This window comes from Mesoplodon mirus, assembly GCF_964341445.2.
Source record: "Mesoplodon mirus genome assembly, chromosome: 4".
NCBI classification, from domain to species: Eukaryota; Metazoa; Chordata; class Mammalia; order Artiodactyla; family Ziphiidae; genus Mesoplodon; species Mesoplodon mirus.
The window spans coordinates 188602145-188620415 of NC_138979.1; the positions used below are offsets into that span (position 1 = coordinate 188602145).

The following is an 18271-nucleotide window of genomic DNA, read 5'->3' on the forward strand; positions in this document are numbered from 1 at the left end:
AAACAAAACAAAAACCTCCCTACAAACAAAAGTCCAGGACCAGATGGCTTCACAAGCAAATTCTACCAAACATACAAAGATGAATTTATACCAATTCTTCTCAAACTCTTCCAAAAGAATAAAGAGGAGGGAACACTCCCAAAGACATTCTATGAAGCCACCATTACCCTGATAGCAAAACCAGACAAAGACACCACCAAAAAAGAAAATGACAAGCCAATATCTTTGATGAACACAGATGCAAAAATTCTCAACAAAATATTATCAAACCGAATCCAATAACACATAAAAAATATCATACACCATGACCAAGTGGGATTTATCCCAAGTTCACAAGGATGGTTCAACATTCACAAATCAATCAATGTAATACACCACATTAACAAAAGAAAAGTCCAAAACCACATGGTCATCTCAAATGATGCAGAAAAAGCATCCGACATGATTCAACATCCATTCATGATAAAAACTCTTACCAAAGTGGGAATAGAGGGAACATATCTCAACATAATAAAAGCCATTTATGACAAACCCACAGCCAATATAATACTCAACAGTGAAAAGCTAAAAGCCTTCCCACTAAAATCTCAAACAAGACAAGGATGCCCACTCTCACCACTTCTATTCAATGTAGTATTGGAAGTCCTAGCCACAGCAATCAGACAAGAAAAAGAAATAAAACGTATCCAAACTGGAAGGGAAGAGGTAAAACTGTCAATACATGCAGATGACAGGATACTATATATAGAAAACCCTAAGGACTCCACACAAAAACTACTAGACCTAATAAATGAATTCAGCAAAGTAGCATGATACAAGACCAACATTCAAAAATTGGCTGCATTTCTTTACACCAACAATGAAATATCAGAAAAGGAATGTAAAAAAACAATACCTTTTGAAATAACACCAAAAAAACCCTATATATATATATATATATATATATATACACACACACACACACACACACACCTAGGAATAAACCTGATCAAGGAGGTAACAGACTTATATGCTGAGAACTATAAAGCATTAATAAAGGAAATTAAAGAGGATTCAAAGAAATGGAAAGATATCCCATGCTCTTCGATTGGAAGAATTAATATTGTTAAAATGGCAATACTATCCAAAGCAATCTACAGATTTAATGTGAACCCTATCAAAATACCCATGACATTTTTCACAGAACAGGAACAAATAACCCAAAAATTTTTATGGAACCATAAAAGACCCAGAATTGCCAAAGCAATCCTGAGGAAAAAAACACAGCAGGAGGCATAACTCTCCCAGACTTCAGACAATACTGCAAAGCTATGGTAATCAAAATGGTGTGGTATTGGTACAAACAGACTTACAGATCAGTGGAACACAATAGAGAGCCCAGAAATAAACCCATACACCTACAGTCAATTAATCTTCGACAAAGGAGGCAAGAATATAAAATGGGAAAAAGACAGTCTCTTCAGCAAGTGGTGCTGGGAAAGTTGGACAGATGCATGTAAATCAGTGAAGTTAGAACACACACTCACACCATACACAAAAATAAACTCAAAATGGCTTAAAGACTTAAACATAATACATGACACCACAGGGACTTCCCTGGTGGTGCAGTGGTTAAGACTCCATGCTCCCAATGCAGGGGGCCTGGGTTTGATTCGTAATCAGGGAACTAGATGCCACATGCATGCCACAACTAAGAGTTTGCATGCCACAGCTAAGGAGCCTGCATGCTGCAACCAAGGAGCTGGCGAGCCGCAACTAAGGAGCCCGAGAGCTGCAACTAAGGAGCCCGCCTGCCACAACTAAGACCCGGCACAACCAAAAAATAAATAAATAAAGGACATGACACCGTAAAACTCCTAGAAGAGATCATAGTCAAAACATTCTCTGACGTAAATTGTACCATTGTTTTCTTAGGTCAGTCTCCCAAGGCAATAGAAATAAAAACAAAAATAAACAAATGGGACCTAATCAAACTTACAGGCTTTTGCACAGCAAAGGAAACCAGTGGTAAAGAATCTGCCTTCCAATGCAGGGGACTAGGGTAGATCCCTGGTCAGAGAATTAACATCCCACGTGCCGCGGGGCAACTAAGCCCTCACGCCACAACTACTGAACTCATGCACCTCAACGAGAGAGCCCATGCGCCGCAAACTACAGATCCCACGTGCCACAACTAGAGAGAAGTCCAGCGCCGCAACAAAGAGCCCAAGCACCACAAAGAAAGATCCTGCACACCTCAACAAAGATCCCGCGTGCCACAACTAAGACCCAATGCAGCCCCCAAAAATAAAATAAATGTTAAAAATAAAGAATGTAAAAAAGTATTTAAAAAAAAAGAACACACAAGGCAGCCAAAATTGGGGATGCCAAACGTCCATGGATAGGAAAAGCAGATAAATAAGTTGTGGTATATTCACAAATGAAATCCTACATGGCAGTAAACAAACTGCTGATATACACACACCAAAAGGACATTCTCTGTGATTGTCATTGTCTGAAGTAGAAAACCAAGTAAAACTAATCGACAGTGGGGAGCTTCCTGGGGTAAAAGAAACATGCTCAACCATGATCTGAGCCCAGGCCTTAAGTCATACACATTAATCAAGCAATTCACTTAAGGCTGGTATATTTTACGCACTTTACTATACATACGTTATACCAAGAAAAACAGACAAACCAAAAGAACAGAATAAGAAGTTTCCCTGAGAAATGTCTCCCATGTGAAAGGGCTCATCAAGTCAGTGACCAATGCTCCAGCCTAGAGGCATTTCAGAACTTCAAAGATAGAGAGAAAACCCCAAAAGGTCCAAGTTAAGAAAGAAAAAGAGAGTGAGACGGAAACTCAGATTGGACCAAATCCCCTCCCTGGCGCCCAGGATGCCCTTTCCACGCTAAGTGGGGCGCCCGCTCCAGCCCCTCCCAGGCACCCAGAGGGAAGACAGAGTCCAGGGCTTCTCTCTCACTGAGCTGCACCTCAGTTGGGACCTGAGCACGTTCCCAATAAACCAGAGACGGCCCAAGGGAGGGACCTGCACGGGCACCACACCTCCAGGGAGGGAGGGGGGCCAGGAGGCGCAGACCCCCGCGTGAACGGAATCACAATCCAAGCCGTCTGTTCCTCTCCCAACTCTCTTGTTTTCTAAGAAAGGCACCCAAAACCTAACACAAATAGTAACAGCTGAACTTAAATCTATAGATTTCAACCCAACCCAACAGACTGGGGGCGGGTGGTGGGAAGTGAAAAGACAGGAGTCTTCCCCAGGGGAGGACAACAGGCCAGCTCCGGTCCGGTCCAGAGAAAAGAGGCGCCTTGTGGAGAGATGGCCCCCCTCGGTCCCTGCAGCCCCCACCCACACAGAGACAGGACGATAACACCGGGGGAGGCAGCCGAAGACAGGAGAGGACACCTGCCACGGTGGGCGGAGGGAGGGCCAGACCCTCCTCAGGGGCCAGGCCACTGACCGCTGGCCCCAGGCAGGAGCCCCCGGGAAAGGTGTGAGGAGGAAGACAGACTAGGCTGCTCCCCAGGGCTCTGGGCTTCCCCAAACAGCTGAGTGGGCTCCACCTCGGCCTCAGACCTCACCGAGCCCGTTCCGAGGAGTCCGTGAGTTCTGCTTTGATTTTGTACTTAAACCAAGGGCTATTTAAAGTTTTTTTTTAAATTAGGTGGGTTATTTCTCTTTCTTTATTGCTAGTTTCCAGTTTTACTGCCATGAATATGTCTGCATGAATGCTGCTGTTTACAACTACAACTGATTTGAGTCCGATGTACCACCTATTCTAGGTTTTTGGAAATATATACGTTCTTTTTGTTTTTTTTCCATTTATTTTATTTTTATTTATTTATTTATTCATTTATTCATTCATTCATTCATTCATTTATGGCTGTGTTGGGTCTTCGTTGCTGTGTGCAGGCTGTCTCTAGTTGCAGCAAGCGGGGGCTGCTCTTCGTTTTGGTGTGCAGGCTTCTCATTGCAGTGGCTTCTCTTGTTGCCAAGCACAGGCTCTAGGTGTGCGGGTTTCAGTAGTTGTGGCACATGGGCTCAGTAGTTGTGGCACATGGGCTCAGCAGTTGTGGCTTGCAGGCTCTAGAGCTCAGGCTCAGCAGCTGTGGTGCATGGGCTTAGCTGTTCCGCAGCATGTGGGATATTCCCAGACCAGGGCTCGAACCCGTGTCACCTGCATTGGCAGGCGGATTCTTTTTTTTTTTTTTTTTTGCTGTACGTGGGCCTCTAACTGTTGTGGCCTCTCCCGTTGCGGAGCACAGGCTCTGGACGCGCAGGCTCAGTGGCCATGGCTCACGGGCCCAGCCGCTCCACGGCATGTGGGATTTTCCCGGACCGGGGCACGAACCCGTGTCCCCTGCATCGGCAGGCGGACTCTCAACCACTGCACCACCAGGGAAGTCCGGAAATAGATACATTCTCTATAGGGAATAAACTTCTTCATGTGCAGAAGATCTTAAAGTCAGCCACAGAGAAAAAGAAAGATTATGTGATAGAACCAGCTAGAAGAAAGCAGGTGGAACTAGGCCAATACAAGTGGGATTGAAGGCCAGAGCACTACTTTAGCAATGGAGGCTCAGGCTACCAGCCAGGAATAATTGTGAATTTGTGTTCACTAAGGAGTTCCCTGGTGGTCTAATGGTTAGGATTCCGGGCTTTCACCACCGTGGCCTGGGTTCAATCCCTGGTTGGGGAACTGAGATCCTGCAAGCTGCACAGCACGGCCTAAATAAATAAATAAGTTTGTATGCGCTAAACTTGTATACACATAGTCTTAAAACAGGCAAAACAAAAGACCAACAAAACTATGGGGAGAAATGGACAAATCCACAATCATCATGGAGATCTTAATATGCCCTTTCAGTGACAGACAGACAAGCAGAACCAAAATCAGTGAGCACTGGGAGGAAATCTGACCCAAGTGACATGTACAGAACACCCCACTTTTTGCAGAAAAATATTTTCAAGTGCCCAAACTGACTGTAATTGACCCTATGTTGGGCCATAACGCAAGCGTCAAATCATTTCAAACGACTGAAATCCAACAGAGTATGAGCTCTAAACACAGAAGAATCAAGCTGGAAGAGCCAACAACGCTGATAAACCCGTGGGGTCAAAGGAGAAAGCTCAATGGAAAATTTAAAACATTTTGATGCGAGTCATAATTAGAAGCCCACCACCTGCCCTCACGGTAGTCAGCTGACGAGGATGTCAGCCCTACTGGACTGGGGAGTTGCTGGCCGAGTCTGTGCTGGCCACTCCCATCCACAGCAGCAACAGGAGGTGGGTCCTCGGGAGCCAAGGAGAAGGTGACCAGCATATAGGTAAGGATGCTGGACCTCACCAAGCCCATCTTCCCAGCGTGCTAGTGAAGATCGTGGGGCTTAGGGACACACCCAATACGGAGGCACTCTTATGTGCCATAACATCCCTGACAGCGTCCTCACAGAGTGTCTGAAAGGTCCCAGCAGAGGGTGTCCCTGCCTGAGCTGACCACACCCAACATCACACTTAATGGTGAGAGACTGGACGCTTCCCCTGAAATCAGGAATAAGACACCTGGATTCACCGTGGTGCTGGAGGTTCTAGCCAGGGCTATCAGGGAAGAATATTAAAAGGTGTCTAGCGCTGCCCTGGTGGGGCAGTGGTTGAGAGTCCACCTGCCGATGCAGGGGACATGGGTTCGTGCCCCAGTCCAAGAGGATCCCACATGCCGCGGAGCGGCTGGGCCCGTGAGCCATGGCCACTGAGCCTGCGCGTCCGGAGCCTGTGCTCCGCAACGGGAGAGGCCGCAGCAGTGAGAGGCCCGCGTACCGCAAAAAAAAAAAAAAAGGTGTCTAGATTGGAAAGTATAGCAAAGCTCTATCTATTTTCAGATGTCGTGATCTTATATATAGAAAATTTTCAGGAATCCACTAAAAAATACTATTATAATATGTGGGTTTTTCAAGGGCTACAGGATACAAGATCAATATACAAATACCTCTCATATTTCTATACACTGGCAACAAACAACCAAAAAATGAAATGAAAAAAGCAATTCAATTTACAATAGTCAAAAAGAATAAAATATTTAGGAATAAATTTAGCACAGAAATGTACAACTTATACTCTGAAAACCATAAAAATTGTTGAAACAAATTATGGAAGACCTAAATCAATGGAAAGACATTCCACATTCAGGTTTCAGAAGACTTCGTCTTGTTAAGACGGCAATACTCCCCGAATGGATCTACAGAGTCAATGTAATCCCTATTAAAATCCCAGTTGGCTGCTTTGCAGAAACTGACACACTGAACCTAAAATTCATATATAAATTCAAGGGACTCAGAATAGTCAACAAAACAATGTTCAAAATGAAGAACAAATTGGGAGGACTCACACTTCCTGATTTCAGAACTTGCTACAAAGATGCAGTAACCAAAACAGTGTGATACTAGCAAAAGGGCAGACACAGACCAATGGAACAGAGGGGAGAATCCAAACCCTCACGTTTATGGTCAACTGACTTTTGACAAGGGTGCCAACTGAATACAGTCTGTTCAGCAAATGATGCTGAGAAAGCTGGATATCCACATGCAAAAGAGTGAAGTAGGGCCCTTACCTTACACTAGACACAAAAACTAACTCAGAGTGGATCAAAACCTCAACCTAAGAGCTAAATCCATAACACTCAGAAGGAAACATAAGCATAAATCTTTGCAATTTGGATTGAATCAGGCAATCTTTCTTATGACCCAAAAAGCACAGGCAACAAAGGAGTAAATATACCGCACATCATCAAAATCAAAAACCTCTGTGCTTCAAAGCATACCATCAAGAGTGAAAAAACCCACAGAATGGGTGAAAATTTTCTGCAAATCATATAACGGATAAGAGAGACTTGTATCTAAAACACATAAAGAATTTTTACAGTTCAATAAGAAGACAAATAACCCAATTAAAAACAGGCCAAGGTTTGAACAGACATTTCTCCAATCTGTTGTGGACTGGGACGGTTACAAAATACAACGAAAATGGCACCACACATCAGACTGCTGTACGTTTGTCTTTCCTGTGCTTATCGCGACTGAAACTGTAACAAACAGGTGTGGGCCCGTTAGGGTCCAGAGACCTCAGAGCAGCCCTGGCAGAGAGCCCCTGCAGGAGGCCCAGGGCACTGGAGGGCACACAGGCAGGGCCCTGACGACCCGGGGAGGGGACTCCGCCAACAAGTCCTCCCAGAAGTGGGGCCTGCACTGGCTTGGTGACAAAGATGGGGGGGTCACGGCAGGCTGTCACTCCTATCCTTCGTCCCACATCCCTGTCCCGCCTCAGGAGCCCACCCTCTTCCAGCAGCACCCACGGCGGGAAGTACCGTTCTGCAGGGTCTGTGCTCTTGACTCCTTTCCCAGGTTCACGTGGAAGCCGCCGCCCAGGGTCGGGGTTTTGCCGGCACCTAGAGACACAAATGAGACTCATGAGCAGAGATCTGTGTGAACAGCCGTTTCGTTGCATCAGTGTCTCTGGAGCAGGATCGGGGCAGGAGGCAGCAGCGAGCATCCCGCAGCACCACTCCCACCTCTGCCCTGCTACCAGGGTCGTGGCCTTGACCTGGAGCCGAGGGCGTGGACCATGCCCATCTGCATTCTCTAACCATGTCCCAGAACAGACGGTCACACAGCTCTCCAAACTACAGCCCAGGCCCAGCCCGGCCCGGCCCGGCCCCTAACCTTGGCCCTCTGCGGGCCCTGGGCCAGCCAATTCACATTTATGATCGCATCCATCTCCCGGGGGCGGGGGGGGGGGGCGGAGGTGGGCTCTCGGAGGGCAGGAGCCAGTCTGCAAGAGACGCTTGCACCTCCACCCATCTGTGTGCCGCCCGCTCACAGAGCAGCAGCCTAGGAAGCCCTGGACCCAAAGCGTAGCCATAGCTGCACCTAGGGGCGCTCTGTTTTGAACTTCCCACCAGCTCCAAGCCTCCCCAGGACGTCTCACGTACTCCACTCTGCAGGGCTTCAGGGCGGGGACTTCTGCCCTGATACCCTGTGAAGACAGCCAGGTGGACACCCAGATTGTTCACCAGACTTACAAACCCCAGCGTTGAAGCACGATCTTCAAACAAGCACGGCGCTAAAGTGAGGGGCGCAGGCGGCCAAGCACAGGCCAGGGGGCGGGAAGCGCTGCGCATCCCACAGGCCAGTGTGTCTGTTACAAAGTACAGTGCAAAGGATTAGAGGCTCCTGAAGTTAGGGAACACGACCTCACACTGTTAGCCTCGTGGGGGAGGTAAGGGTGCAGGGCCTGCTGGAGGATGAAATGGAAACTCAGAAGTGACAGGGATCTGGGAAGCCAGATCACTGAAGTCTGAGAATAGGCCCCTGAGGAAAACACACGGCCCACCTCCTGGGGCCAGTAGGGACCTCTGGGTCATCCAAAGGCCAGCTACCAGCACAGACAGCGGAGAACAAGTCGGCCTTCAGCTTCTCTGGGACTGCAACCAAATCCCAAACGAGTACTAACGAGATTCTTTAAAGATCTCAGCAAAATGATTCTAAAGTTCAGCTGGGGAAAAAAGAAATAAGATTGGCTAAGAAGACTTTGAAACGAGCAACAGGTAGGCCTGGCTGGGCAGTTAGTGGGCTACGAGCAGGTGGAAGTAGCCGGGAGCACAGCAGGGGGCTGGCTGACCGGTGGCCCCGGCACCCAGCGTCCCCGCCTCAGCAGCTTCCTTGGGGCTGAGGCCCAGGGCTGGGCAGTGACCCCCACCAACTCCTGTGGTCCGACAGTGGGGTCTAAGCGCCGGCCCCAGTGGGGACTGGCAGGGAGCCCAGGGCTCTCTCACAGGAGGATGTGGAGCCTGGGAACAGGTGGCAGTGCCTGGGGAAGGTTTTGCTGTCACCCTGGGTGTGCTGGTTTTCTATCACTGCCCTGACAAGTTACCACAAACTTAGTGTCTTCAAGAAGCTGGCTATAGAGGGCGGGGAGAGAGAGGGCCAGGCAGGGCACACCGGGGGCCTGGAGAGGAGCCAGGAGCAGTGCAGGGCCCAGGGGAGACCTGTCCATCCGGCCCAGAAATGAGGAGCTTCCAACACTCCAGTGTTACCTCTGACTCTGCAGAAGCCTGACACGAGCTCACCGGCCTGAGCCTGGGGGTCTGCATCTTGTACCCCCTCATTTTGTGGCAGCTTTTATAAACGGGCAGCTTTTATAAACTTTAGAATTTTTATATTTGTGGTCTTTTAGACACAGGACCCACTGAAGAAGGCCACAATCCCTCAGTCACCCGACGAGGACAGCCACATTTTGACCTGTGTCCAGTGCTGCCCAACTTTTATTTGAGAAAAAGGGAAAAAAATCACCATATTGTTTTAACGGAAATCAGCACGTGTTTTAAGCAATTACAATAATGTTGCATTAGAAAAAGGACAATGTGAAGGTATAAATCCCCTGAAACCCCACCTTCCAGGCACAAGGACCCTGGGTGGCCTTCCTCCCAGCCACCTCTCCCTGCTTAGACCCAGATGGGAAGCGACCAGGACAGGTCACACAAAGATGCTGCTAAGTAAGAGTGGAGACTCGTTTCTGGGTGAGCATTAAATGCACTGCAAGACCTTGAGAGGTCACACCCTCCCCTGCCCCTCTCCCCTCACCTCCCCCCCCACCCCCGCACTCTCTGCACGCCCCGCCCCCCCGTGCACTTCCAGGACCTCTATTTCCTGCTGCTGTGCTGTCCTTCCCTGTCTCTCCCCAACGCCCCAGTCACCCCTCCTGGGGCTGCTCCGGCCCCACCTGCTCTGGGAGCTGATGCTTGCTGTCCCCATGCACACTCACACACACTCACATATACACACACACACCACCCTGGTGCTCCCCAAGGTCCCTGTACGTAGCCTCAGTCCCTCACGTGCTCCCAGGAGCAACAGGGACTAAGTCCTGGCAAGGAAGGTGCCTTCCTGGGTCCAGCCAGCTGGGGGAAGGGAGGGGGCGGAGGTCAAAACCTGCTTTACCCAATGGACGCACGTTCTTTACTCAACAAAGACGACCCACTGGGGGTTTGGTTACAGTAGAGAACATCTGGAAAGCAGTGGTGGAGCCTACGAAAAGTGCTTATTCAGCAAATCTCAAACAGCTACCACCACGGGGCCAGGGTCCCCTGAAGCGTGAAAGAAGGCTTGAGCACCACCACCGCTGACCCAAACCATCAATGCTCCGTGTGCTTGGCTTCCAGACGCCCTTCATATTATTCCCTCTACTTCTAAAAGCACTGGATGTTTTCTGTAACAAGATCCTGTAACAAACAAGATATAACCAGCTGCATCTAACAAGTAGAAGTTGCAGGTTTTTGTCAGCACAGCCGGGCCAAGACTGCCCCCTTGTGGACAGCAGGGGAGGGGCCGGAAATTCCGCCCAGATGCACCTGTGCCCCTCCCAGTTGTGGCTGCAAAAGCAAGGAGGTGCAAAGGCCTGACCCCTGCAGCTTGGTGGGGGGGCGGGGGGGGCTTCTCGGCCACTCTGAGCGCCGAGGACAAAGCCAGCAACACCAACACCCACGACCACAAACAGGAAAGCAGCGCACGGCACCGCCCTCCATTTCCCTCGGGTCCCTCCCACGCGGGAAAGCAACACCTTTCCTAAGTCTGCACTCACTTTATGTAAAGTGAGGGGCTTCCGCCACTGCTGTGAAACGCCTTTTAAGCGGGGACAACTGCACGAGGTCCGGCTGGGCGGTTCCAGGATGGAAGGGGAATCCAGTGGCCCCTCGACCTGAGCTCGGACGTGGGCATAACTCCCCTAAGGCACCCGAAAGACACTCAGCAAGTCCACACTGAGCCCCGGGCATGGGGACGTGGCTGGACGCAGACCTCCTGCCGTTGGTGAACCAATAACTAAACAGTAGCAGCAGCCTAAACTTCTCTCAACCAGACACAGCTACTGAAGAGCCTGTTCTGTCACGATTAAAAGTCTGATTATGGAAACCACACGGCATGCAGCATGGCAGGTGATAAAAGCAGCAAATGGCATTTTAGGAACAACAGTCCTCTCTCACCCAAGTGCCTCCAGAACAAAACTCAGCCATTTCCCGAGAGCAGGTCCCTTCTAGCAGAAACTCAGTGGGGCTCTGAGGGGCCACAGGAGAGAAACAGAGATGCAGAACCTCCGAAACTCCAGGACCAGAGCTTGGCCAGGACACCTGGTACGCTGTGCCTGAGAGAACCCTCTCCAGGAAGGGCACAAGCCAGGCAGAGGGCAGGTGGGTGTGCTGTTCTTTAGGACCCAGGGAGCTGCCCCAGTGAGCAAGAGAGGCTCCACCCCCGCCAGAGCTGGGCACCAAACCTTCCTCATCGTGTTACACATGGAAAGCACCTCATTACTCATGACCACGAGAGCACGAGCACTTACATACACCTTGACTTCAGGGACAAAGTTTGCAGCGATTAAAAGCTGTGGTCACGGAACCCATGGGGGTGCACCCTGGAAGAGGAAGGGAAGGACCCAGGGAAGCAGGTCCTCTGCCTCTGGGCTTCCTCCTGTGGGAGCGGCAGGTACAGCTCCCGGGAGGGGCCGTGGGCTCACCGCGCACCATCAACTGCAGGGGACACCCAGGGGAAAGACCTGCTGTCCTCGAGACCTTCAGCACCGACACCAGGGACAGGATGCTGGCGTGGGCCTGTGCCAGGAAGCCCTACTCTGCCCCTGAGCTCCTTGACGCTCTGGTGAGCCCCTCCCCCATGACCCAGCGGGACCCTCCTCAGGCCTGCAAAGGCCCAGCTGCCCCAGCCCCGCCCACCACCTTGCCATTCTGCAGTCCTCACATCCGTCCCTTCTCTCAGCCACGCCCAGCCCCTCCCCAGCTGCCCATCAACAGAAAGACACAGTCCAGACGTCCCCAGCACCACCCTGGCTGCCACCACTCTGCGAGTCCAGCCTGGGACGCTGGACTCACACTTTGCCGGTCCTCAAACATCTACCAGGGGACCCAGGGGGACTGGGCTCCTTCGCCTCTGGACCCTGGGCCTGGGTCACAGTCAGAAGCCCAGCTGGTGACAGGGCCGCTGGCCACAGGGCCCTGACGTCTAATTTACATATTCTCAAGTAAACTGAGGAGCTAACCATCCACCACTCCTTCTCAAAGAGTAAGCAAGAACGCTTAGGAAAGACAGCGGCCTTGGGCCCTGCACAAGGGCACCCCAGAGAGAAGGCCCAGCTTCCAGGATGAGGCTGGAGCAAAGGAAGAGCTGGGGGGCCAGCTGGGCACACACTCTGCACCAGGGAGGCTGACAGCAGCCGGAGTCGACAACCAGGGTGGCTGCTCTTGTGAGGGACCCACCCAGGGGAGGGAGGGGCTGCGGGAGGCAGCGGTGCCCCTCCCTCTCCGCCCTCTATACGGGAGCTGAGAACCCACAACGCCTGCAGCGCTTCCCTGGGGGCCCTCCAGAGAGTGAGCCCAGGTTCACACCACCTTTAAATCACACCACCAAAGGGCACCCAGCTCTGAGCCTGTGCTCACAGGACGTGGGACCAACGTCACCGCCCACAGGTGGCAGCACATCTCTCACGTCCAGGACTCCTCTGCACCCAGCTGTGTCGTCTGCAGTGAGGACAGGCTGTCATCAGGTACAAGGGATGCACTCAGCACAGTGCCTCCCGTGGGAAACCCTAAGTGTCAGCTACTATGATTATTCCTTCTTACTGTCGTTGTTACTCTCTTCCCAACAGGCATCAAAGTCTTGGATGACTGAGGGGGCAGTTTGGCAACACGTGACAAAGCTGCAAACACAGCGCCAGGGAGACTCTCCCACAGCAGTCCCAGGAAGTTGCTCAGGAAGAACACAAGGACGAAAAAAATAAGGACAACAACAACAAAAAGAACACAAAGACGTGTGCCATGCAGAAAACAGGAGAAAAAAGGCAATGAAACCCAAAACTGGTTCTTTGGAAAGATCAAAAAAATTGATAAACTTCCAGCAGGAGAAACAAAGGGAAAAAGAGAGAAGATACAAAACACCAATATCTGAAAGGAAAATGAGACACCACTACAGATCCTGCGGACCTCCAAAGAATAAGGGGATAGTGCCAACAACCCTGCGTGCATAAATTCAGCAACTTAGATCAAATGGACCAGATCCTCAAAACGACAAACTCACCCGGCACACAAGAGATATTCTAAAATATAAATAAAACCTACAACTATTAAAGAAACTGAACCTGTAATTAAAAACTTCTGAAAAAGAAACCTCCAGGCCCAGATAGCTACATTAGTAGATTCCACCAAACAGTCAAGGGAGAAATAACACCAGTTCTACACAATCCCTTCCAGAAAATGGAAGAGAAGGGAACATTTCCCAACTCATTCCAGGAGGCGCACTACCTTGATATCAAAACCAGACAAAGACATTACAAGAAAACTGCACACTAATATACCACATGTACATAAATGTAAGAATCCCCAACAAAATATTAACAAATCTAATTTAGCAACACATACAAAGAATAATACCCCATGATCAAGTGGGTTTACCCCAGGAATGCAAAGCACGCTGAACATTCAAAAACCAGCCACACTGACAGACCAAAGAAGAAAAACAGAACTCATCATCCACTCACGATAAAAACTTTCAGCGAACTAGGAGTGGAAAGAGACCTTCCTCAACTTTATTGATGAAGAATATCAAAAACCTATAGCTGGGCAACCCTGGTGGCACAGTGGTTGGGAGTCCGCCCGCCGATGCAGGGGATACAGGTTCGTCCCCCGGTCCCGGAAGATCCCACATGCCACAGAGCGGCTGGGCCCATGAGCCATGGCCGCTGGGCCTGCGCGTCCAGAGCCTGTGCTCCACAACGGGGGAGGCCACAGCAGTGAGAGGCCCGCATACCGCAAAAAAAAAAAAAACAACTAAAAACCTATAGCTAACATCACATTGCGTGGGAGGAGAGTGAATGTTTCCCTCTAAGACTGGGAAGAAGGCAAGCATGTCTGCTCAAAAGCAAGAAACAGAAACAAAAGAAAGAAAACAGCCCCTATTTATAGATAATATGATTGTCTACATCAAGAATCCCAAGGAATCTATTTTAAAAATACTCCTAGAACTAGTAAGTTTAAAGTTTAGCAAGGTCTCAGGAAACAGGCCAATGACAGAAATCAACCATATTTCTATATGCCAGCCATGAACAACTGAAAACTGAATTTTTGAAAAATACTATTTACAATAGCTCTATTTGGGTCTTAGGTAAACGTCTAAAATATGTACAGGAGCTATATGCTGAAAACTACAAATCATGATGGAAGATCAAAGGAAACCTAATGAATGGAGAGATCTGTGCTCATGGATTGGAAAACACAATATAGTAAAAATGTCAAATCTGTCCAAATTTATCAAGAGATTTAATGCAATTCCAGTCAAAGCCCCAGCAAGGTTTTTTGTAAATATATACAAACTTATTCTAAAATTGAATGAAAAGGGAAGGGAACTACAATAACTAAATTCTGAAAAGGAAGAGCAAAGCTGGCGGAATCACAACATCTGATTTCAAGACTTATTATACGGGGCTTCCCTGGTGGCACAGTGGTTAAGAATCTGCCTGCCAATGCAGGGGACACGGGTTCGAGCCCTGGTCCGAGAAGATCCCACATGCCGTAAAGCAACTAAGCCCATGTGCCACAACTACTGAGCCTGTTCTCTAGAGCCCGTGATCCACAACTACTGAGCCTGCGTGCCTAGAGCCCATGCTCTGCAACAAGAGAAAAGTACAATCTATGAAAGGAAAAAAATCAATAAAGTGGACTGCATCAAATTTTAAAACTTTTAATCAAAATTTTAAACTGCTCTGCAAATCACATATATAACAAAGGACTTGTAACTACAATATTTAAAGAATGCTCAAAACTCAACAGTAAGGAAACAAACAACCTGAATATAAAATGAGCAAAAAACTACTTGAACAGACATTTCAGCAAGGGGGATTAAGGGATGGCAAATAAGCACACTAAATGCTGTCTAACATCACTATGCCTTAGGAAAATGCATTAACACGGAGATGAGGCACCACAACACACTAAAAACACACCCAAAAGATATATAAATACAGAGACAACGCCAAGTTCTGGTGAAGCAATTAGTGAGAATACAAAACGGTGCGGCCACATTGAAAATCCGCTTGGTGGTTTGTTATAAAGTTAAACATACAGCTACCATCCACTCCTGGGTAACCACCCTAGAGAAATGAAAACCTATGTCCACGGAAGAAGCCACCCACGAAGTTTTTAGCAGCTCTATTCATAATCACCCCCAACTGGAAACAAACCAAAGGTCCTTCAGCAAATCGTGGGCCGTGCACAGGAAGGAGCCCAGATCCTCGCAACAGCCTGGGCGAATCCCAAAGGCACAGGGCTGAGGGACAGATGCCAGTCTCCGAAGGTGGCCCACGGGCTGGTTCCCTTTACGCGGCATTCCTGAAAAACAAGACTGCAGGGACGGAGGGCAGCTGCCGCTGCGGGGAGGCGTGGGGCTGTGGAACTCTATCCTCGCTGTGGTGTTACTCGAATCCAAATGTGTTTAAATTCATACAACTGTAACCCGAAAGGAGCTGAATCGACTATGATGACTGAGAAGGGGGACGCGCTGACGTCCCCGACCCCCAGATTCAAACAACTGTCCCCCCAAGGAGCGAAGGGACTGCGCCGACTGAGGGGGATGGGCCACGACCCCGACCCCAGGCCGCATCCTGTCCCCTGTTTCGGTAAGTTCCATTACTAAAGCCAGAACCGCACACGCACGGAGGCCACTGGCCACCCAGTCCTCCGCCCCTCCAGCCCCGCCGGGACCCACCGTCCAGCGACACGAACTGGCCCACGGCCGACGAGCCTCCGCCGCTGTTCTCCACGAACTGCACCTCGGACACGATGATGTTGTCCTCGAGCACCGAGCCGCAGCCGGTGCACACGGCGTCGCCGCGCGCCGCATCCAGCTCGATGTCGGTGCCGCCGCAGCCGCGGCACACGCGGCCAGTCATGCCGGCGGCTCGAGGCCGGGCCCCCGCCCGCCGGCCCCGGTCCCAGTCAGCCCGCCGGCCCGCGCGTCCGCCGGGCCCGTCCGCGGGCCCGTCCGCAGCCGCGTCCGCGCCGCCCAGACTCTCGCGAGGCCGCCGCCGCTGGGCCCGCCGCCGCTGAGCCCGCCGATTCCCAGCGGCAGATTCGCCGCGCGGGCCAGGACGGCGCTGCCCGCCACGGTTGCGCCCCGCGGAACGGGCACGGGCTCTGGGGCCGCGGCAAAGACGCGACTACTCGAACACGCGACCTCCGGGCCGGGACGCAGCCACCAGGCCTCGGAACTTGGGACCTACAGGCCGCAACACCAGCGCGCCAGCAGCAGGAGGAAAGGCTGAGCGGCCTGCGGGGGCGGGGACAGATGGGCGGTATCGCGGTTTGTGGGCGGGGCCTTCGGAGCGAGAGCAGGGGTTGGTGGGCGGGACCTGAGGGCCTTGTGGGCGGGACGAGGGACTGTGGGCTTACCTTGTTGTGGGCGGAGCCTCAGGCGGGGTCTGAGAAGCAGAGCTCAGCGACGAATCGGCGCAGGTTGAGAGTGGAGACCCTCGCCCGGGACCGCCCGCCCCTCCCTTCGGGCTTGGGGGCAGGCTCCGCGGCTCTTCCTGGCTCCGCGGCCTCTGTGTGGCGGTGCCCTTACGCCCCCATGCAACCCCGCTCCCTGTTGTGTGGCCCCCCACTCCGTGTCTCCCCACCCCTGACAGTCACTTGTGCCACCTGTGGTTACCGGTGTCATCACGTTTCTGTGTCCCTCTCACCCGCGCCCTCAGTTATCTTCAGATGCCATTCACGGTCGCCGAAACACCCATGCGGTCCCCGGGAATAAGCCTGAAAAGAAATGTGCAAGACCACATTTTTTTGTTTGTTTTTGGCTGCGCGGCTTGCGGGATGTCAGTTACAGGGACCGAACCCAGGCCACAAAAGTGAAAGTCCGGAATCCTAACCGCTAGGCCAACAGAGAATTCTCAAGACCACGTTTTTCAAAAACCCTTAAACCTTGACTGTAGGACTGACAGGAGCTCTAACTGAATCAGAAAATGCCCCATTCCCACCTGAATACAATGTTGTAAATACTTAAAATCTTCACGAGTCAATTTGTAAAGTCGATTTAATCCCCACCAAAATGTCAACAGGATTTTCAGGTGACTTGATAGGCTGACCCTAAAGTCATCTGGAAGAGATACTGCACAAGAATAGTCAAGAAAATTCTTAAAAGGACTTCCATGGTGGCGCAGTGGTTAAGAATCCGCCTGCGAATGCAGGGGACACGGGTTTGAGCCCTGGTCCGGGAAGATCCCTACATGCCGTGGAGCAACTAAGCTCGTGCACCACAACTACTGAGCCTGCGCTCTAGAGCCCGCGAGCCACAACTACTGAGCCCGTGTGCCACAACTACTGAAGCCTGTGCGCCTAGAGCCTGTGCTCCGCAACAAGAGAAGCCACCGCAGTGAGAAGCCCACGCACCACAACGAAGAGTAGCCCCCGCTCGCCTCAACTAGAGAAAGCCCATGTGCAGCAATGAAGACCCAACGCAGCCAAAAATAAGTAAATTTATTTTTAAAAAATTCTAAAAGAAGAGGAAAATTGCCCTTCTGTATATCAAAGTATTATATCAAATTACATCCATTAAACCACGTGGTATTTGTACAGGGACAAATGGACAAGTGGAATAAAACCAGAAGTCCAGAAACAAACCCAACTATGCACTGAAATTTAGAGGCCTCCATCATTGTGGAAAAGACAGACTTTTCAGTGGGGCTGGGGTTTCCGTTTAGAGGAGGAAAAGGGTAAATTGAGCCCCAACCTCACCCTGTTCTAAAAATAAATCCCAAATGGCATTAAATGCTGAACGTAGAAACAGAACTGCAAGACTCCTGGAATGAGATACAACAGGGTATTGTAAATCTGCAGTGGATCTCTGTCATGACGGGAGGGTGCCTGGCTGGCCTCTGAGCCCCATCGATGTGTGGCTCATCATCGCCTCTCCCTGCAGGTGGCCGCCCTCACTGCAGGGCGTGGGCAGTCGAGCCGGTTAAGCTAGAAGACAGTGCACGTATGGTCAGGACAACATAGTCTTTTGTTGGAAGGACAGAGCAGAATTTTGGTCACTGGTCTCATGCTGAGGAAACAGAGGTTGCTGCAGTGATGACCCTTGTCTTCGTGCCCCCATGCACACATGGATGTTCCCCAAGGAAGACCCAAGGGGCATCACTGGAGCGCAGAGTATTCCTACACTCAACAC

General features: G+C 50.6%; 1 protein-coding gene across 4 annotated transcripts in view; it reads right to left on the reverse strand.

The window, feature by feature from the left end:
• The window catches only part of BRF1 (BRF1 general transcription factor IIIB subunit), a 71307-nt gene extending 54961 nt beyond the window's left edge, over positions 1 to 16346 (reverse strand). For 3 of the 4 annotated variants that reach the window (XM_082618990.1, XM_082618987.1, XM_082618988.1), the window contains exons 1-2: positions 15815 to 16345; positions 7363 to 7443 (exon numbers count right to left, since the gene is read on the reverse strand). In XM_082618990.1, coding sequence (XP_082475116.1) covers positions 7363 to 7443; positions 15815 to 15998 — 265 coding nt within the window. In that variant the 5' untranslated portion in view covers positions 15999 to 16345. Of the gene's footprint in view, positions 1 to 7362; positions 7444 to 15814 lie in introns of all 4 variants that reach the window. The other variant, XM_082618989.1, reaches the window with a different exon arrangement.
• Positions 16347 to 18271: the final 1925 nt, after the last annotated feature.